Source organism: Martes martes, assembly GCF_963455335.1.
Source record: "Martes martes genome assembly, chromosome: 4".
Lineage (NCBI taxonomy): Eukaryota > Metazoa > Chordata > Mammalia > Carnivora > Mustelidae > Martes > Martes martes.
Genome location: NC_137891.1, coordinates 16,925,452 through 16,946,072, shown reverse-complemented (window position 1 = coordinate 16,946,072; position 20,621 = coordinate 16,925,452). Strand labels below are relative to the sequence as shown.

General features: G+C 55.2%; 1 protein-coding gene across 1 annotated transcript; it reads left to right on the top strand.

The window, feature by feature from the left end:
* The first annotated feature begins 1,252 nt into the window (after positions 1–1,252).
* Positions 1,253–19,785, top strand: FAM83A (family with sequence similarity 83 member A). Its single transcript, XM_080800752.1, has 4 exons — positions 1,253–1,809; positions 9,667–9,834; positions 11,407–11,531; positions 18,949–19,785. The coding sequence occupies exons 1-4, from the start codon at positions 1,330–1,332 to the stop codon at positions 19,481–19,483; spliced, it is 1,308 nt and encodes a 435-aa protein (XP_080656878.1). The 5' UTR covers positions 1,253–1,329; the 3' UTR covers positions 19,484–19,785.
* The last annotated feature ends 836 nt before the right edge of the window (positions 19,786–20,621 follow it).

Sequence of the window (20,621 nt, the reverse complement as noted above, 5' to 3'; positions counted from 1 at the left end):
CCCCACTGTCCCCGTGTTCTGGCAGAGTTCTCTCAGCAGACATTCCCGAGGACCATCCCCTTAGCCCTCCCCTCTCCGGTGAGTCTCTGACCGCGCCCCTGAGTATCGGACCACATGCTTCCTCTGGCTTCAGCGTCGTGCCTGGTGAGCACAGGGCAGGCCCCCCTCCTGAGGGTCAGTGTGGGCCCAGGAGCTGCCCTCTGCTGATGACAGGTGGAGGCTGGCAGATAAATTCTCACCCTTTGGGTCGCAAAATTCTAAGATGTACTCTATACCGTCTCCCAGGGGGCCCTGCGGGAATGACCCCACATGGTCCCTTGTTGTTCATAAATCCTGGATGTGCACCACAGTGGCCTGCTCGTAATCGTGTCCCCTGGGGGCTCCCCGCCCGTCCTGTCTCACTCCTCCCTTCCCCATTGGCCTTTCTTGGAATCACCTTCCAACGAGCTACTTATTATACTTGAATCCTGTCTCAGTCTGTTTCTGGCTGAACCCAAAGACAGACATGGCGTTCCACCGACATGGACGTGACCATGACCTGACCTGGAAAGAAATCGAGCCTTCTCCCTTAGTGTTCCTATACTTCAAACACACCTGTTGCCACCTGTCGCCTCCAGCTGGGAGATGACAGGTCCCAATGCCCCGGGCCCAGACACAGTGACAGGGTCCTCTCCGGGCCGTACTCTGAGCAGGTCATGCAGCCCCCAGACCAGAGCTTCTCTGGCAAACACAGTAGGGGAGAGAGGGAGCAGAGCAAAGCTTTTTCGGAGGACCGGAGGCTGGGACCTCGTTGCCACTCGAAGAAAGGAGCATGCTTGGTGGACAGCTCTGCCTGGCCTGCGTTCAGCTTCCCTCCCCAGGCTGGCGCAGTCTCAGGGAAACCTCTTTCCCCTGCAGGGGAGTTCTTGTCTTGAACCAATGGCGTTGGAACTGAAGCACAGGAGGGGCCGAGGCCCGGGGGTGCTGGGAGAGCCTCCCCGCTCAGCACGGCAGGCCGGGGCTCTGGAGAGTTGTGCAATGAGTGCAGAGGACGGCTCCCAGGGCTGAGTGTGCCCGGGCGTGACAGAGCCGGCCCTCGGCCTGCGGGCAGGGCGGTGGCGCTGAGATAAGCCAGGGCCTGGCTGTGGGGATGATCCTGATCCCGGGAAGTGGTGCTCGCCCTGCGGTAAATCACTTCCTCCAGCGGGCGTGACAGGTGGCAGGTGGATGCCGGGTGCTTCCCAGGAGCACTCACGGCTCTTCTCCACTGTGGCATGGCCCGATTGCCCTGATATCAGGGGGAGCTCAAGCCACAGCCTTCTGTTCGCCACGACCGGGGTACGGGGCAACATGAGCTGGTCGAGGCATGTGGGCAAGATCCGGAAACGCCTGGAAGAGGTCAAAAGCCAGTGGGTCCGGCCGACCAGGGCCGATTTCAGCGACAATGAGAGTGCCCGGCTGGCCACAGACGCCCTCTTGGATGGCGGGCCCGAGGCCTACTGGCAGGCACTCAGCCAGGAAGGTGAGGTCGACTTCTTGTCCTCGGTGGAGGCCCAGTACATCCAGGCCCAGGCCAAGGAGCCCTCTTGTGCCCCGGAGCCCCCAGGAGGGGCAGAGGCCAGCCCCCGGGGACTGGACTCCTGCTCCCTGCCATCAGGAACCTATTTCCCTGTGGCCTCCGAGGGCAGCGAGCCGACCCTGTTGCACACCTGGGCCTCAGCCCAGAAGCCCTACCTGAAGGAGAAGTCCAGCGCCACCGTGTACTTCCAGGCGGACAAGCACAACAACATCAGAGACCTCATTCGCCGCTGCATCACCCGGACCAGCCAGGTATGGGGGGCGGGGGGCTGTGTCTCCTTGGCCTTGGGGTAGGGGGAGGAAGGGTGCTGGTGGAGGAGGAGGGGGGGGTGGGTCCTGCCCAAGGCATGGAGTTCAGAAGACTGGGGCTGAGGATGGGGTCACGGATGTTATTGCCTGTCTTGCCCTGGATTACTGACTTTCTGATCCCACCTGTCACAGTCCGGGGCTAGACCACCCCCCCCCCTCACTGGAACTCCCGCCAACGCTTCCTGCCTGCCCCTCCTCTTCCTTCCTGACTGCCACCTAGCCAGTCTCCGTGTGGCCGTAGAGCACTTCTATACTTCAAGTCTAAGTGGGTCCCTTCTCTGCTTAGAGCCCTCCATGGCTCCTAGTTGCCCACAGTAGGAAGAGCGACTCCTTATGGCTCGCAACCTCTCCAGCTCCTCTCTCGGCTCTGGCCACTCCGTCCCTAGGGACCTGCAGACTCTCCGGCCCTCCTTGCTCAGTCTTCGGAGGTTTGCATGGGACCCCTTCACCTTCCCTGCTTTCCACCTGACGAAGGCCTACTCCTTCCACAGGACGCAGCACCCAAGTCCCTTTCTTGTCCACCGCCCCTGCCCCACCCCAGCTAGGGCCAGGCCCCTCACCTCTGTGCTTCCAAATGAAGGGGCCACCACTGAGACACGCGCTTGTCCCTTGTCCTCTCAGACTCAGGTTAGACCCGTGTGTCCACAAACGACCCAGCAGCCCCTGAATCCAGCTGGTGGTCAGACAGAAGACAGAAGAGGCACAGAGAAGGTTTCTCCCCAGAATATTTACATTTTAATACTTGACTTTAGACGAAGAAAATAGGGCCACCTGGGTGGCTCAGTGGGTTAAGGGTCTGCCTTCAGATCAGGTCATGATCCCAGGGTCCTGGGATGGAGTCCCAGGTGGGGTTCCTTGCTCGGCAGGGAGACTGCGTCTCCCTCTCCCGCTGCCATTCCACACCGCTTATGCGCGCTCTCTCCCAAATGAATAAAATAAAAAAAAAAAAAAAAAAAAGGAAGAAGAACAAAGAAAAATATCTCATGACCAGAGCTCGGCCGGTAGAATTTCAGGCACAGTGACGGGCATTGGTCATCAGTTCTCCCGCTGCCCCGGATCGGATGGGATCGGTGGCTTCCCGCGGCAGCTGGGGAAGGGCTGGGGGGACGGCGGCTCGCTCTCCCCCGGCCGCATGAATGACTAGTCCGAACGGGGCGTTGGCCGCCCACCCCTCCCTCCTGAAGCTGCAAAGGGACAAGAGTCGACTCAGCAAAGGACCAGCTGGTATTTAAGCTCCTTTTCTGCTAGGCTCCCAGTCCTGCCACTGAACCCTAAAGGCTCCAGGGAAAGCCTGGCCTCGGGTGGCAGGGCTGTGTGTGAAAGAGGGGGAAGGAGTGCAGTTCTGCAAAATTAGGTAAGGTGACAATGGGTGGAGCGCTGGCTTTTCAGGTCTCAGGGATTTCACGTTTCCGTGACGGGTCAGCAGCAGGAATGGACCGACGGGCCGAGGCAGGCAGCCAGGAGCGCCCGCACTGCCCGGGGCGGACCCCCTCATCTGGGGCAGGAGCCTTGACCTCCCCAGGCCTCGGAGTCCACGCCAGAGTAGGGCTGGCTCTGGTCTGCCTGAGGGAAGGTCAGTACCCACCCGAGGGGTAGGGACCAGTGGTGTCGGGGAAGTTCTCAGCCACAGCTGCAGTTCTGGGGGTGAGTGAGGCTCCCTGGAAAGAAGCCAGTCAGGGCGGGTGAAGCAGTCCCCACCCCTCACCCTGCCGCTGAGTGCCTCCCCTGTCCCCTCTTCCCCACCCAGCGAGGCTTCCCTCTCTCTGTGGGCCCAAGCCCTGCCCTCTGCCCTGTATCCTTTGTTTCACTGGTACAGCACGTTATGAATTTAAGATGACACTTCAAGGGGCAACTGAGTGGCTCAGTGGTTAAAGCCTCTGCCTTCGGCTCAGGTCATAATCTCAGGGTCCTGGGATCGAGCCCCACATCAGCCTCCCTGCTCGGCAGGGAGCCTGCTTCCCCCTTTCTCTCAACCTGCCTCTCTGCCTACTTGTGATCTCTGTCTGTCAAATAAATAAATAAAATCTTTAAAAAAAAAAGATGACACTTCAAAACCTGAGGATTTCACCTAAAAGTAAGCATTTCCAGTTCCTCTCAGCAGGTGGGAAGAGCCGGCTCTGCTCCCTGAGTGGTGACCCACCAAGACCCCCTTTTTGGTGGGTAAGTCCCCTTTGCCGCAGTCCCCACCATGCCCTCTTGTCCCAGGCCCTGATGCCAGGGAGGTGGGAACCTAGTCACAGGCTGTCCTGTCCACTCAGAGCTGGAGAGTCGATAGGTTTGCATGTTCCCCCTGTGGCTTCAGCCTCCTGAGAGGAAAACACACAGAGCCAGCCCAAGCTCCGTGGTTTCCAGACCAGTTTCCACTTCTAAACTAGCAGGAATTCCTTTCCCTCCATGCTCGCATTCCTTTATTCCACAAAGCCTAATTCCTAGCCGGGCCCTGCACCCAGGGTGGCGGAACGGATCCAGAGGCCGATCTCCCTCTGGAGAGCTCCCTGCCTCTGCCTGCCCAAGTAGGGAAGGAGAAGACAACAGGGAGTGGGAGGCAGCCCTGGGTGTGAGCAAGCCTCTGTGCCTGGGAGGGGAGGACAGGGTGACTAAGGCAGGCTTCCTGGAAGAGGGGGCCTCTGAGCTGAGTCTCACAGGCTGAGTAAGAGGTGGTCAGGCAGAGAGGAAGGGAAAGGGATTCCAGGCAAAGGTCAGGAGGTGTCAGAGGGATGGGTGGGAAGACATACAGGTATGGAAATGACCGGCGTGAAACAAGAAGGTTTTGCTCACAGCTCCCTAGAAGCAGGGGGCAGAGCAGGCCATGCCGGACCACACAGGAAGCACGGGGGTGGGGGGGGGACGCCCGCGGGGAATGCATGCGCACAGGCCCCTATTGTGCTTGTTCAGGCAAGGGAGGGCAGGCAGGGCGAGCAGCTTAGGAGTGGCCAGTTGGAATCATGTCAGCAGGCTCTGGGCTCGTGGTCCGGGACATGGCCCTGGGGTCATTTAGAGCAGGGGGACCGTTGGCTTGGTGTGCGTCTCGTGCTTCTAGCAAGGTGTCAGCTGGCCTTGGATGACAGGCATTCTAAAAGATGGAAACAGCACAATGAATGCATCCTGAGTGTGGTCAGGATCCCTGAGGGTTCCCAGATGGGTTCAGCGGGCCTGGGAGGTCATGTCCTCTCTAACCGGTCCTCTGCGAGAGGCCGGCCGGCCTTCCCACTCCGCCACCCACGCAGCCCAGCGCAGCGCATCGCTGCAGAAGCAGATCCCAGAAGCCAGCTGGCTCCTGGCAGGCCAGATAGCGGGGAGATTTGCAAAACCATAAAAGGCCGCTCCCGCTGACTCCACGGTGCCAGTGCCATGGCTGTCGTTTGGAGAAAACAAAGGAGCCTCAGCACAGACAAGAGAAAGAGGCAAGAAGAGAAGTAGAGGCAGAGAGTGGGGGATGGGGTGAGATTGTCCCCAGTAGGCTAGGCCCCGGTAGGACCCACACCCCCCTCCCCTCCTCCACCCTGCCATTCCCGAAGCAGCAGGGTTTCCAGCCCCGGGGGAGCTCACACCTGTCCGGCAGGGGGCGAGGGACTCTCAGCCAGGATTTGAGGTCCCCACAGGATGACCCTTGCTTCTGGGGATTGCCCCAGGGGACCAGCATCTCCCCTAGCAGGGCTCCTGGGGCTCTGTGCTGCTCAAATTGCCAAGCCCGCCTGCCAGGCTGGGCTTCCTTCTTTAGCGAGGGGTGGCGGAAGTACTTCCTTCTTCTCGGTCAACCCTACCCCAACGTGCTGGTCCAGCGGACTGGCCTACTTTATTTCTTTTTTATGCCCCTAGAGGTGTCGCACTACTTTTAATCCTCTTCTACAACCTGGACTAAAACATGTTTGCACGGCGTTATTCTAACATGATTCATACTTGCTCACAAGGCCCATAAAAATCATAGTCAAACGAGAATAAAAACCTTTACTTTTTGCACCTGGTTTCATTTATATTATCTGGGCTCAGGGTAGATGCAGCTTGAATGATAGCTAGTGCTCTATTTTTGAGTGGTGTTTTACCGGTAAAGAGACTGAGCCCCAGAGAGGGTAAGTGAGTTGTCCGAAGGCACTCAGCTCATTTCCAGTAGCGTGGGGTCTGGAGCCACAGCGCCCTAACACCCCGGGAGAGCACTGTCGTCTGGACACTGACACCCTCCGTCTCAGTGTTCCAGAGATGCTGAGACAAGTTACCAGCCCGCTGGTGGTTTAAAACAAGAGATATTTTTTCTCTCCTTGCTCTGAAAGGCAGACCTAACATGGGGATGTCAGCGGGGCCCTCCTTGCTCTGAAGGCTCTCGGGGAGGGTCCTGCCTTCTGCTCCCAGAGTCTGGCGGCTGCGGGCGTTCCTTGGCTTGTGGCCACCTCACCCCAGCCTCCGCCTCTGACTTCATGTGCCCCCCCTCCCTTGTGTCTCCTCGGAGTGTCTTTTACAAGGACACTTGCCACTGGATTTAGGGCCCACTGGATAATCCAGGATGATCTCATTTTGAGAGTCTTTTTTTTTATTTAATATTTTATTGATTCTTTTGAGAGAGAGTGCACACAATCAGGGGGAGAGGGAGAGGGAGAGGGAGAAACAGACTCCCCACTGACCAGGGAGCCCTAGGTGGGGCTCGATCCCGGGGTCATGAGATTATCACGTGAGCCAAAGGCAGATACTTAATCATCTGAGCCACCCAGATGCTCCTCGACTTGAGAGTCTTAATTGCACCTGTGGAGACTTTTTCCAAGGGAGATCACGTGCACAGATTTTTGGTAGTCAGGATGGGGGCATATGATTAGGGAGGTCGTCATTCGTTCACAGACACCCTGTAAGGACTGAAGAGATTATGGGCCTTGAGTCAATCTGCTGGGAGCCAACAGGAGGCCAACAGGATAAACCTAGACATCATGAGCCTGTTTTTCCAAGCATCCCTTTAATCACGATGTGGGGTTATTGGCAAACATGGCTGATTTTCTGTTCAGTCTGTCACCAGCCCTGTCTCTGGGAAGCAAGGACTTGCTGGAACACAACTGGGGAGGATTTACTGACCTCCTGGGGAGAGAGAGGCGTCCCTCTCACCTACACCGCCCTCAAGGAGGAAGCATTTCTCTTCCAGCAGAGAGGGCCTGGGTTGCTGCTGGCACTGTAAGTTTAAATGTGTAGAGACAATCGTGCGCTAACAGGGCCATGGTTCTAAAGGAGCGTGGCCTCCCTATTAGAACATCTTTTCTGACTTCCTACTCCTGTCCAGACAGTCACATCATCTGGGCAGGAAGTCAGCTCCATGTGGGTACCAGACACTTCTTTGTCTGTTTCAATGACCCTCTTCTTGTCCTGGCTACTTCCCAGGTGTTGATGGTCAATATACATATATATCTGTATATCCATATATATCTCTATAGAATGCATGTATATCTCTCTATATAATACACACACACACACACACACACACAGCAATTATTAGAAAAATGATGGAACGTTATTACAGGTAATGTTGAAAACTGCCATAGTGCCCAGTCCAAACCTGTCCACTAGTTTGGGCCTTGTACTTGCTAATGTGTCTACACACCGCTTTCCCTCACTCGCAGTCATACTGGACAGACTATCATCTTGTGCTCTGCTGTCCTTTTTCACTGAATTCATTCATTGCTAATACACCTGTGTCAAGCATGGATCATACAACAGTTTTGTTTCAACATTTCACCATGTCTCACAGTTTTCATGTGACCATTATAATTATCATTGCTAATGGCTGCCATATCCACTTGTCAATATGCCGTGATTTGGGTATTAGGACAGACTTTTTTTTTTTTTTAAGATTTTATTTATTTATTTGACAGAGAGAGACACGGTGAGAGAGAGAACACAAGCAGGGGGAGTGGGAGAGAGAGAAGCAGGTTTCCCACTGAGCAGAGAGCCTGATGTGGGGCTCGATCCCAGGACCCTGAGATCACGACCTGAGCTGAAGGCAGCGGCTTAACCCACTGAGCCACCCAGGCGCCCCTAGGACAGACTTTTGATTGGGTGACAGCCGTCTAATTCTGCTCTAGTCCCACTGAGTGGGGGTCACCCACCAACGAGCAATTCTCAGACAGCTGGGTGTCCCAACCCATGCCAGTCTGGAGCTCAGACTGGACACTCCAACGACCCCCTTCTTGCACCTGGTCAGTCTGCTAGAGTGGCTCACGACAGAGAAACATTTCACTTTCTAGATTACCAGTTTATTATAAGGGGTAGAACTCAGGCACAGCCAGATGGAAGAGATGCACACAGCGAGGTATGGGGAGGGCATGGAACTTCCATGCCTTCTCTGAGCACTCTGCTTTCCCCAAATCACCAACCCAGAAGCTCTCTGAACCGGTCGTCTTGGGTTTTTAGGTGGGCTTCGTTACACAGGCACGACTGATTACATCACTGGCATTTGCAGTGGATTCAACCTCCAGCCCCTCTTGTCTTTCCTTGGAGTAAGGAGGTGGGAAGGACCGAAAATTCCAACCCTCTAATCACTTAGTAGGTTCCCCTGGCAACCAGCCCCCATCGGAAAGTCACCTCGTTAGCATAACAAAGGACCTTCATCTCTGTCCCTCTCACCACTTAGGAAATGCCAAAGGCTTTAGAGCTTGGTGCCCGAAACAGGGACAAAGATCAAATACACGTTTCTTTTTCTAAATCACAATATCGTGGAAAACAACCCCAAACAAGAAGAGGAGCATGCATTGACATCTACAGTGGGAAAGTCGAGGGTGGGACTGGCTTCAAAACATGGCTGAAACCAGATGTTCGAACGCTGCTCGAGTGAAGCTGGCCATGTGCTTGGTCCTGGGGCTGACTTCGTTCTCAGGCGGCAGCGGCCACGTGGCGGCAAAATGGCTGCTAGCAGCCGTAGCTCACACTCCACTCCCGGAGCGACCCGCGCAGCAGGAACGCCTCTTTTCCCCCAGTTCCGGCAGAAGTCCTGGGCCGGCTCTCATTAGAATAACTTAGGTCATGTGAGCGGTCCTGGGCCAATCTTGGGCCAGCCCGGGATGCTGTGCTCTCATTGGTCTGGTCTTGGTGATGTGCCCGCCCCGCGCCCAATCAGGCGCCTGGCAGTGGCCCCGCCCAAACACGTTGCTTGTGCAGGAGAGGTGACTGCTTGCTGCGAGTTGGGGTGCTGCTGGCAGGCGGAGGTCTGGGTCCTTGGCAAGCGGGTCTGCACACGTCTCCCCCTCCGTTGTTGGATTTCTGGGGCTCTCTCCTCCCCATGGTTCTGTTAGGCTACAGGAGGACTCCGTTGTCCATCCGGCTGGGGCAGCTCTGCCTTGTCTTGTCTCTCTCTAGGGTCTCCCCAGGGATTTTGTTCGAGGCAGTATGCCGAGGCTTAAAAACACTGGAAAACCAGTGGCCGTGGAGCGCCTTCGAGCACCACGTGGCTGAGCAGCCGGGACTTGACATCCAGGCCTCAGCTCCGAACCTGCCTGACCACGTCCCCTTGCCCTTCTCCTCCCCTCCTTGTGCCCGGTCTCTGCCTTTGCCTCCTTCCTCCCTGCATGCTGCGCTCCGGCCGCGGGCTCCGAGGCCGGGGCGGGGGCTGTGGTGGGGTTGGACAGATGGAGTCAGCGGGGAGGCCTCCGCTCCAGCTCTTTTCCCTGCAGTGCTGCCCTGGCCGAGCCCCCCCACCTCGTGCTGTCTCCTCCAAAGCACCAGCAAGGGCAGCTGCTGTCTTCGGCCCACCGGGACCTAGGAAGCTCAGCGGAAACCAGTTCGCTCCTGGCCCCTGACTCTTTTTGTTTCCACCCCTCTGCCCTGGCCCAGGTCCTGGCCATCCTGATGGATGTGTTCACCGATGTGGAGATCTTCTGTGACATTCTAGAGGCGGCCAACAAGCGTGGGGTGTTCGTCTGTGTGCTCCTGGACCAGGGAGGTGTGACGCTCTTCCAAGAGATGTGTGACAAAGTCCAGATCTCTGACAGCCACCTCAAGGTAGGGCCCCCGGCGAGCATCCAGAAGGTATTTTGTATTAGGATGGGATAGCTTAGGCCGTGCTTACCCCCCACCACCCCCATCTCAATGGCTCAACGTAGTAAAGGTTTATTTCTTGCTCAAAGGCCAGCGTAGGACAGACAGCCCTCCCTCCTCCTGCAGCTACACCATAAGGAAAACGTGGCCTCCAAGATGGCAGGAGCAGGGAGCCAGAGAGCAGGGGGAGGCCGCAGGACCAGACAGTGAAGAGATTGCCGTCACCCCTGCCTACAGCTCTTTGGCCTCACGAAGATCCAGGGGTGCCGGGAACTGAAAGGGGCCCACGGGTGTCTCGTGAGCCAAAGTCGGTGCCGCATGTGCCTTGATCTCTCGGCTGAAGAAGCCCCGTGGCCGCGCTTCCCAGGCCCGGGCAGCATCGTCGCGGAGGACTCCACAGCCCCGACAGGAAGCTGATCCTCTTGGACTGAACCCAGCTTCCCACTGACTTCCCTCTTCTGGCAAGGAGAAAAGAAACCCAGAGATAGGTTCTCGTCGTGTCAGATTTAGGGCAGCTGACTCGAGGCCCAGCGTAGGACCGCCCAGGGCTTACCAGCACACGGGTGGATGGGTCCCTTGGTGACTGGCTCTGGCTCAGCCCCGTCAGCCTCCGGGAGGCCCCGCCATCCTCCCTTTCTCCTGCCCTTGCCCTCCTCACTGCCTGGGACGAAGCCAAGTTCAGGCGCCTCCCCGAGCCGCAGGCCTCCGGGCTAGCTTGACCTGGATCGCACCTCCTCAACAGGAGGCCATCAGCAAAGGCCTTGCCGCCGTGGCCCACTCCAGCCACGCCTGCCAGTCCTCTGCCCACCAAGGGACGGCGGGATGTGGCCCTCCTCTCAGCGTGTCACAGAGCTTACGGAGAGGCTGGAAGCATTGGGCATCCCCTGCCCAGAGCCTGCCCAGAGACCAGGGACATTTCACGGGATCCCAGCAGGATCCCACCCGTCTCAGAGATCCCCACGCTTGACCCACCTTTTCATTTTTCCAGCCTCACAAGGGCTCTGGCTGAGGCCTGGGGCAGCAGGTGTCCCTGGGGCGGGAGAAGGGACCAATGGGGCCATGATTTGGGTTGTGGACACAGCTTTCCTTAGGAGAATCGAGGGCCCACTGAGGTCTCCACAAAGGTGCTCCCTCTGACTGCACTTGCCTCTGACCAGCTTGGGGTCGGGGACTCATGTCGCTAAAGCCACTAACAAGGCAAGGCTGGGCTTGCCAGGCCTCTGTGGTCCCTGGGAGCCTAGACGGAGGGCTCCCTGGGTGTTAGGCCCACCTCTTTCTTCGGTTTGCCACTTTGTTTAAATTCTACCATCTCCCTTTTCCTCCCTTCCCCCACCCCCCCCATGACTCAAATAATGTCAGGACAATGAAAAGAATTTAGAAAATTCGGCCAAGAGAAAAACAAAAATAGCCGATGAGCCTATGAATTAGGGATTATCCCTGCCTGTGTCTTGCGTGTCCTTCCAGATGTTTTCTTAGGCAAACATGTATCTGTATGTACGGAAGTAGTGGGTGACACCCCGACTCTCCTTCCAACAGAACATCTCCATCCGGAGTGTGGAAGGAGAGGTGTACTGTGCCAAATCAGGCCGGAAGTTCGCCGGCCAAATCCAGGAGAAGTTCATCATCTCGGACTGGAGATATGTCCTGTCGGGGTCGTACAGGTGAGCACTGGGCTTCCCCTGCCGAAGGCTTCGAGGAGGCCAAGGCTGAGCCTGGCGCAGAGCAGCCCCAGCCGCTCAGGCACCTATCCCTGCCCGGCGGCCCCCAGGGTGCTGCTCGGGCCGAGCTGGGACTTCATCACGTGCTTGAGGCCGGAGGCAGGACCAGCCTGGGCAGAAGGCGGACATCTGGACCCTTCATGGCAGGTGGGGGGCAGGGGGGCGCTTCGGGGTAGAAAGGCACTTCCCCGTTTCCCTGCAGATTGCGGTAGGACACGGAATCTTCTTTTTCCCTGCTCAGCTGTCTCAGGCGTGCCGGTAAAGCTGTGCAGTTCGTTTTGGGCTCTGTGTGTATGTGTGTGCCTGCGTCCTGTTTTATTTTCAGAAGTGTGTCCAAACTCTTTGGGACCTAAGGCTGGTGCTGGGGACTGACCGTGGCAGCAGCCTCAACTAGAAGTCAGACAACAGAGATTCAGTTCCCAGCTCTGCAGCTTCCTGGCTGGGTGACCTTGGGCAAGTCACTGCACCTCTCTGTTCCTTCATTCATTTGACATTCTGTAGAGATCTACTGGGTACATACCAGGCATGCTTCAAGGCTGCGGTGCCCCTCTGGAGCTCCCATTCAAACCAAGGAGGTAAACAACAGCCAGTTGTGACCCGCTTGGTCGGTAGAGCATGTGACTCTTGACCTTGGGGTTGTGTTCAAGCCTCCTGTTGGGTGTAGAGATTGCTTTAAAAAAAAAAAAGTAAGAAAGAAAACCAGTACAGAGAAGAGACAGAGAGAGTGCTGGGGGAGAGAAGCAAGCCTGGGAAGGGGTGGCCGAGCTGGGTAAAGCTCCCCTTGGCTCCCCGCTGGCTCCCTCTCCACCTTTCCCTGCGCCGCCATTTGCCCGGCTGTGCAGTGGCCCGTGTGGAGCTGAGTGAGGTGCCGTCCGGCTGCAGGGGGAGGAAGCCAGTTCGTAACTCCTCTGTCAGGAGGGGCTCTGAGACGGACAGCCCTGAGGGGACACCTCCGGTATCCAGGGGTCACTGAGCCTCCCGTGCATTTCCACCCACAGCTTCTCTCCTCGTTGTTTTGCTTCACTGGGCACCTGTGCCAGAGGGCGCCCACAGGCCTCCGAACCTTGGGCCTGGCACCCAGCGTGCACTTGTTCTGTAACAGGCTGCGGTGGGGCTGGGCTTCTCTCCCCAAGTGGCCAGAGCCACCATCTCGGCTTTGGTTCTTTCCTTGGAGAGTGACAAAGGCCTCTGGGCATCAAGCCATGAGGCTCTGGGTGGGAGCTCAGCCTCATACTGCATGTCATGACTTTGAGGCCTTTGACCTTGACCTCTGACCTTAACTAAGCTGCCACTCGACTTCGCTCATCACCAGGATGGGAGGAGTCAGATCTCTGTCAGGGCAGTTGCCCCAGATCCAAGGCCCAAACCTGGAGTCAGGGGCCCACCATAGCTGAGGAATTGTCTCTCATTCTTTCTTTGGTTATTATGGGGAAATTCACATCATGTAAAATGCGCCATTTTAAATGTGTAATTCAGTGACATTTAGTACATTCGCTATGTGTGCGACTGTGACCACTGTCTAGTTCCAAAATACTTTTCTCATCTCCAGCAAAACCCCACACCTACTATATAGGAAGGAAAATACCTATTTTTTCCTATTACTCTTCTAGGTGCTCTGGCTGGGGCCTGTAAATTGGACAAAAGATAGATTAACTCGAGAAAAGCATATGGACTTTTTTGTAAGTTTTACGTGGCGTGGCACCTCATTAGAGAAATGATCCTAAGCAATGGTTAAGCCTGAGCATTTTTCTGTGAGGTGTGATGGAGAGTAGAAAGTCATGGGAAGTTGTGGAAAATCTGGTGGAGCAAAGGCGTATGAGCTAAAGGTAGTGACTGGGGACATGTAGCAAGGCCTGTTCATTCCGATCCCTCCTCTGTCTTCAGGGACAGAGAAAGAAATTCTGAAGGAGAAAATACAGAGGAGGGAGAGTGTCTCCTCTTATTTTCAATCGGGGGAATTATGCCTCTTCATTTTCATCTGGGTTTGCCCTTGTGGAGTTCATCCTGCTGAGGTGCGGTGGGGGAGAGCTTATCCTTGATAGGGCTGGAAGGAAGCATAACCAACCTTGTTGAGCTTTGCGTCAGGCCCTAGGCCAGGTGTGATCAGACCTTTAGGAAGGATTTGATCACGACAACCCTTGGAGTAGGCATTATTCTTCCAATTGACAGATGGGGGAACTGAGGTACAGAGAGGGTAGGTGATTGACCCAGGGTCACCAGCTTCCTTGGTGAGGATCTCCAGCTCTCCAGTGCCTTCTGGGCTTGTCATCCTGACACAGGAGGTGCCAGGAGGAGGGTGGCAGTGGGCTCGAAGACACACAGGGCCATTCCTGAGAACCGAAGAATCTAGCTCCCGGAGAGGGGGCAGGACACCTACAACTGGGTTTGTACTCAGCAGTCGGAGGTGACCTCCTCGCCAGCCTGTGCAAGATGCTTCTCCCTGGGTTGCTCAGGGTTGTCCCTGGTGAAAACAAAACACGAGTCTCCATCCCATTCTTTCAATGCAGTTGTCCCTGGCTTCAGATGTTTTGGCCCCGTCTGTAGACAGTTCTCCCAAGCTGAAGAGCTCCGTCCACATCCTCAGCTGAGGGGTGAGGTGGGGGGGGGGGGGGTGTGTGTGTGCATGTCAACATTTAAGCTCTTGTAGAAAGTCTTACCCCAGCATAGCACACAGAGCTCTTCTCTGTTATCAAAAAACATGGGTAAAGAGCTGCAGAGTGGCATGGTGTGTGCTCTGAGATCGGCATGAGCTGAGAAGGTGCACCGCTCAGGGTCAACCAGAGCTCCCACTTCTGCTGGCAGGTCCAGGACATTGGTGCCTTTGGGGTTGGGCCTTGGGGGGCACAGCGTGAGAACGTAACGGGCCCTGATTCCGGTCCTGCCCTGACCCGCACTTCTACCTCTGAGCTTTCTCTACCAGGAACAGAAAGATTTTTAAATATAAACCAAATCAAATTACTTGCATCCTTAAAATCCTTCCATGTTTGTCACTGCAATTAGGGGGAAAAAAAATTCATGCTTACCCTGGCCTCTGCCTGAGCTGGATTTTCCTTCCTCTCCGCTGTGCTGTAGGCCCACTGTGTTCCTCCAGGTCTTTCATACTCTTTCAGGCCTCAGGACCTTTGCACTTGCTGTGTATTCCCTCTGTTGGAGAGGTCATTCCTGCTGTCTTAATCTGCTAACTCCTTACCTTATAGTTTCCAGATAATCTCCTAGAGAGCCTCTCTCTGGACTTGTTCAGCCAAGATTGTAAACATGGTGTCAGAACCTGGATTGGGTCTGTTTTCTTCTCTGTTGCGTTCCTGGCATGAAGTACAGTTCATCCAGTGCCTGAATATTTTATATGGCCATAATATTTGCTGAATGAATGAGTGAACAAATTAATGAAAGTCCACATAAGGTCCTGGCCATCCAGTGTAGCTAGGGGAACAAAGTATTTCAAACCCTGTGCCTCATTAGCAGGACATGAAATCAATTTGGTGGATGATGCCTGGAATTTTTTTTTTTTTTTTGATAATGAAATAGGGTAGAATAAATATACTGAGGGCACACTGAGGTAAGGAATGTTCTGGAAACTGTTGTGTGATGTTTGCGTTTGTACATGTGAGTGGGTGATGATGTAAAATGTATTTGTCCAAGATTAGCCACTGTAAGTCTGAAGAACAGGCAGGGAGAACTGGCTCTGCCAGAGATCAGGTTGTGTCGTGGAGCTGGAGTAATCCTGACAATGTGGCATTGGAAGAGGGGCAGACAGACTGACAGATGGAACAGAGCAGAAAACCCAGATGTCTCTGGGGCGTGTCAGAGTGGTGGGGAAAGGAGAAACCGGAAAAAAAATAAATTCCCCACACAGAAAATTTGATTCCACTTCACACATACACCTCCCCCCAAAAAGAAAAGACCAAAAAGCCACCTTCCAATAGATTAAAAGGCCTGAAATGTCAAAAACAAACTTTAAAACTCTTAGTAGAAAAGAATGGATGAATATCTTTTAGACCTTTGGACAAGGACTGGGTGTCCTATCACAGACACCCCTCTTTTTTTTTTTTTTAAGATTTTATTTATTTGACTGAGAGGGCACAAGTGGGTGAGGGGCAGTGGGAGAAGCAGGCTCCCCACTGAGCAAGGAGCCCGATGCAGGACTTGATCCCAGGATGCTGAAATCATGACCTGAGCCAAAAGCAGATTTTTTTTTTTTTTAGGTTTTATTTATTTATTTGTCAGAGAGAAAGAGAGAGAGCGCGCGCACAGGCAGAGCGAGCGGCAGCCAGAGGACAAGGGAGAAGCAGGCTCCCGCTGATGTGGGACTCGATCCCAGGACCCCGAGATCATGACCTGAGCTGAAGGCAGTCGCTTAACTGACTGAGCCACCCAAGTGCCCCCACACGCCACCTAAGTGTCCTGCATCTTCCTTAACCGACTGAGCCACCCAAGTGCCCCCCCACGCCCCTCTCTTGTGTTAAACAGACCACAAAAAAGCCTTGACTATAAAGGATTGCTAAATCCGACTATACTACGATGAAGAACTTTGGTTCTTGAAAGAACCCTGAGAGAAAGTGAAAGTCGGGTTACAAAGTGGGAGCAGGTTTTCATGATGCCCTCGCAAGGTTAGTGTCAAAGACCACAAAGAACTCCTGTGGATCGTAAGAGCAAAGAAGCAGGGGGCAGAGCAGGTGGGAGGCGGGAGCAGGCGTTTCAGCCGGGAGCCAGCACGTGGGAAAACACGAAGAGGGGTTCTGCATTGTGACCGGAAGAATGTAAATAAAGGCTAGAATGAGTTGCCATTTTATACCTTTTCAAGTAGCAAATACCTGACAATACCAAATGCTGGATGCACACGATCTTTTTACGTTGCTGGTGGGATTGCAAGTCGATATAATGACTTTCAAAAGAGTTTGGAATTTTCCGCTAAAGCTCTGTTCTATAGAATTCCCCTCCTAGAGGTATTTCTAAGAGACTGAGTCCACGGGACAGTAAAAACATGTGTAAGAATGCTCATTAGAGCACTGGTCACAACGGAAATACTGTGGAAGCAACACGAATGGTTGTCAGTGGGAGACTGGAGGTGTAAATTGTGATCTAGCCACTTGTGAAATATTATACAGCAGTAAAAAATGGATGGGGGTACAGCAACCAGAGATCACGTGGGTAAATCTTAGTAATATAATATTAAGTAGGAAAAAAACCCCAAAATATTACATACATGTTAAAAACAACTAAAATATTTTCTTTCCAGAATACATAAAACTTTTTTTTTAAAGATTTTATTTATTTATTTGACAGACAGAGATCACAAGCAGGCAGAGAGGCAGGAAGAGAGAGAGAGGAAGGGAAGCAGGCTCCCCGCTGAGCAGAGAGCCCGACGCGGGGCTCGATCCCAGGACCCTGGGATCATGACCGGAGCCGAAGGCAGAGGCTTTAACCCACTGAGCCACCCAGGCACCCCATAAAACTTTTTTTTAACAGAGAAAGGAAAGTATGGGAACTGGAATACAGGATTCAGGGTAATGATTCGCTCTTTTGTGGGGGGCGGACCTGGACAATAGGTTTCTGGGAGAGACCATATGGCTAGAAGGTAACTTTTCATTTTAGGTGGTTGGTTTGTCGGTACTTATTACATTATTTAAAATAACTAATAAGGGGCGTGTGGGTGGCTCAGGGGGTTGAACCCTCTGCCTTCAGCTCAGGTCATGATCTCAGGGTCCTGGGATCGAGCCCCACATCAGGCTCCTCTGCTCCGCAGGGAGCCTGCTTCCCCCCCTCTCTCTGCCTACCTCTCTGACTACTTGTGATCTTTGTCAAATAAATAAATAAAATCTTTAAAAATAAAATAATTAATAAATAGCTACAAAAATTAAAACAGGCCAGGAATAGACCAGTCATGAGAGCGGGCCTTGAGCCAAAGATTGTGGTGAAGTCAGTTCCACGTACAAAGGACCAAAGAGCCATAGAAAGGACATGTATTTCCTACCGCAGGTGGTGATGAAGTGTAAAAGCTCCGGCATGGACTAAAGGCCACTCAGAGTATGAAGGAGAAGACCAGCGTGGTGCACGGGGGTGCGGGGGTCTACAGGGATACCAAGGGACTTGAGGGGGGCCCCTGCTGAGGTGTAGGGCACAGGGGGCGTGGGGGCCTGAAAAGTTGCCAGGGCACCCTTGCACCTGTTTTGTTGCGCAAAGCACGCAGTTGCTTGGCCTAATCTAGTCTGATTCCAAACAACACAAGGCCACTGACGTCTTAGCGTAGCCAGGAGTCCCACTGTCCTCGTGTCTGCCGCCTTCCCGGTGCCCTTGCTGGCTCACCTCTCTGGGTGTGTGGGTGGCTCCAGGATGGGGATGAGGCGTAAACAAAGCCTCATTGTTCTTCCCAGGATTGGCCCCGCCTTGTGTGGGCCCCACCCCACCTCTCAGAGCAGGGACTCTGCAGGCTGGGCTGGTGGATGGGGTGGGGGTGGGGGGCTGAGACCGCTGGTTGGAGGTCATTCCTATCCCCCCCACTCTGAGTGACCGTGTCTCCCTCTGACCACCCTGCCATGGTTGCTCTCCAGGCCTGGGTGCCCATTTTTAGCCTCTGTGCTCTCACCAGGCCTTCTCAAGGGTTTTCGGTGGGAGTGGGGGGGGTGTGTGTGTTGGGGGGGTGGTTAATGAGGAGACTTGTCCATCAGAGAGAAAAAGGAATTTGGTTAAATCAAAGAATCCTAAGAAGCAATCCATAAATGCCTTTGGCATTTTGTTTTCATTTAAAACCAGTGAATGGAGGGAGGGTCGAGGCCTCTGCCCATGTGCCTCGGTGTCTGGGCCAAGTGCACGCAAGCTGTGTCGTTCCCATTCCCCCGTGCCCGCCTTGTGTTCCCTCTTCCAAGCCCACTCCCATGGAGGAGCGGCCCATATTTCGCAGCTGCCTTGCCCAGACCCCTCTTTGGTTAGAAGAGGCAGGGGTTCCCACATTTCACAGGGGGCTTCAGCAGCCAGGGGACTCATGAGCACAGAGCTGGGGACCCCGGGACTCAGCTCTCACTTAGCCCTTTTGGGCTTCAGCAGGAGAGCCAGGATCTGAGCACCAGGAGGGAACCCTGAGGCCAGAGATCCAGTCTGGTGCCTGCGCTGATTTCTGCGCTGTGGGTCTTGCCATCCGTGACGCGGGTACCAAGGTCGTCCTGCAGGGGCTCTGCGGGATGAAATGAGCAGGCCAGAGGCGGGAGAGCTAATGTTAAGTCCTTCCCCCCCCCCCCCCCCGCCAGGCATGAGCCCGCTTCCCCGGAAGGAGCCTGTGGTGTGTGTGTGGGGGGGGGGTGCTGTGGGGGAGGGGGACTCGCGAGGCCTCCCCGTCCCACCCATCACTCTCCTCTTCCCCCCACAGCTTCACCTGGCTCTGCGGACACGTCCACCGGAACATCCTCTCCAAGTTTACGGGCCCGGCGGTGGAGCTGTTCGACGAGGAGTTTCGCCACCTCTATGCCTCCTCCAAGCCTGTGATGGGCCCAAAGTCCCCCAGGCCGGTGGCACCCCTGCAGCCCGGAGCAGGCCACAGCCCCCCGCCCGGCCGCCTCAGTGGCAGTAGCCGCTCCGCCAGCGACCGCACGTCCTCCAACCCCTTCAGCAGCCGCTCGACGGGCAGCAACCCCCAGAACCAGAGTCTGTCGGTGTCCTCGGGGCCCAGCAGTCCCCTGGCCCCCAACCCCGCTCTGCCCCTCAGGCTTCAGCCCCAGCCTGGCCCGTGGGGGGCCCTGAGCCCACAGGCCCCCTTCTCGCTGAGGCCCCACGACAGCACGCCAGCTGCCTACAGCAACCTCAACGCCTACGGGCCCACGCGGTTGCAGCTGGAGCAGCTGGGCTTGGTGCCCAGGACGGCCCACATCTGGAGGCCATTTCTACAAGCCTCCCCTCATTTCTGATGGGTCGCTTCCCCCAGCAGCCCTCCCAGGGGCGGGGCTGGACACGCCGGGACTGTCTGGCCCAAGGACCTCCCCCTCAATGACTAGCAGCTTTGAACTTGCTTCCCTTTGAACTAAAAGTGCTCGGACAACATCGTGGCCTGCGTTTGTTCCCAGGCCTGCGGCCATTCACTTGCCAACACCCACCAGTCCTGGGGGTTTCCGCTCTAGTTTGGCCTACGGAGCACATGTGAGAAAGTTCCAGGGAAGTGGGGCGTGGGGAGCTAGAGGCCAAAAGCATGAAAATAGAGTCCTTTTCTTCCAAAGAGCAGCCGGCGCTTTAATAATCATGTTTCCTGAATCTGTGTAATGTAAGAAGAGGCAGATGCAGCCCAAGTTGACATATGGGTAAACTGAGGCACTAAGAGGTAGATTGTGTGACCAGGGTACTCCTGTTTCCCAGTGCCCGAGAATGGCCTGCTCTACAAAAGGTACGGGAACATTCAGGATGTTTCTGGTAGAGGTGGTAAAGGCATAATGCTGAGGTATCCCTGGGCCTGATGAGTGAGGGTTAAAACCCCTAGTGTACCACTCTAAGTAGCGTGGGGTCGGTGGAAATTGTAGCCCCCAGCGATGGGGCAAGCCAAAGTGTCTAGGGGATGGAGTTGGGCAAGGCCGTTCATCAGCTCAGGTCCTGGCTTCGGGGAGCCTTGGGCTGATCTCGAGGTCCTTGAGTCTGGGCCAGTCCCAGGGGCTTGCAGTGTCAGGATTTGGGAATGGCCCCGCAGCAGTTGCCCAGGGCAGCCCAAGGCAACCAGGATCAGCATTGACCTTGCGGCTGCCTTGCGGTCAGACCCAGGGGCCTCCATTTGGCTTGTTGACGCCTGAAGCAAGGATGCCGGGCCCCCCAAGCCCCATCATTCATTCACGTCAGATTCACAGCACGCCCTCTGTTCCGGAGGTGACCCCAGATCTCGAGGGCACAGCCTAGCTGGGATACAAGGAATACGGCAAGCACAGGGAGACCACGCAGCCCAGTTTGGAGAGGTCAGGGGACACTTACCAGAGAAGTGACAGTTAACAAGACCTGACGAACAAGGGCGTTAAAAGTGGAGGGAGGGCTGGGACCCAGGCTGTTGCAGCCTGATGGAAGCCGGCA

What these genes read in the sequence shown, in the direction of transcription:
- FAM83A (XM_080800752.1), top strand. Translation starts at nt 1,330, where the DNA reads ATGAGCTGGTCGAGGCATGTGGGCAAGATCCGGAAACGCCTGGAAGAG. An exon ending in TCTCTGACAGCCACCTCAAG is followed by an intron (nt 9,835 to 11,406) that starts GTAGGGCCCCCG and finishes TCCTTCCAACAG; the next exon opens with AACATCTCCATCCGGAGTGT. An exon ending in GTCCTGTCGGGGTCGTACAG is followed by an intron (nt 11,532 to 18,948) that starts GTGAGCACTGGG and finishes TTCCCCCCACAG; the next exon opens with CTTCACCTGGCTCTGCGGAC.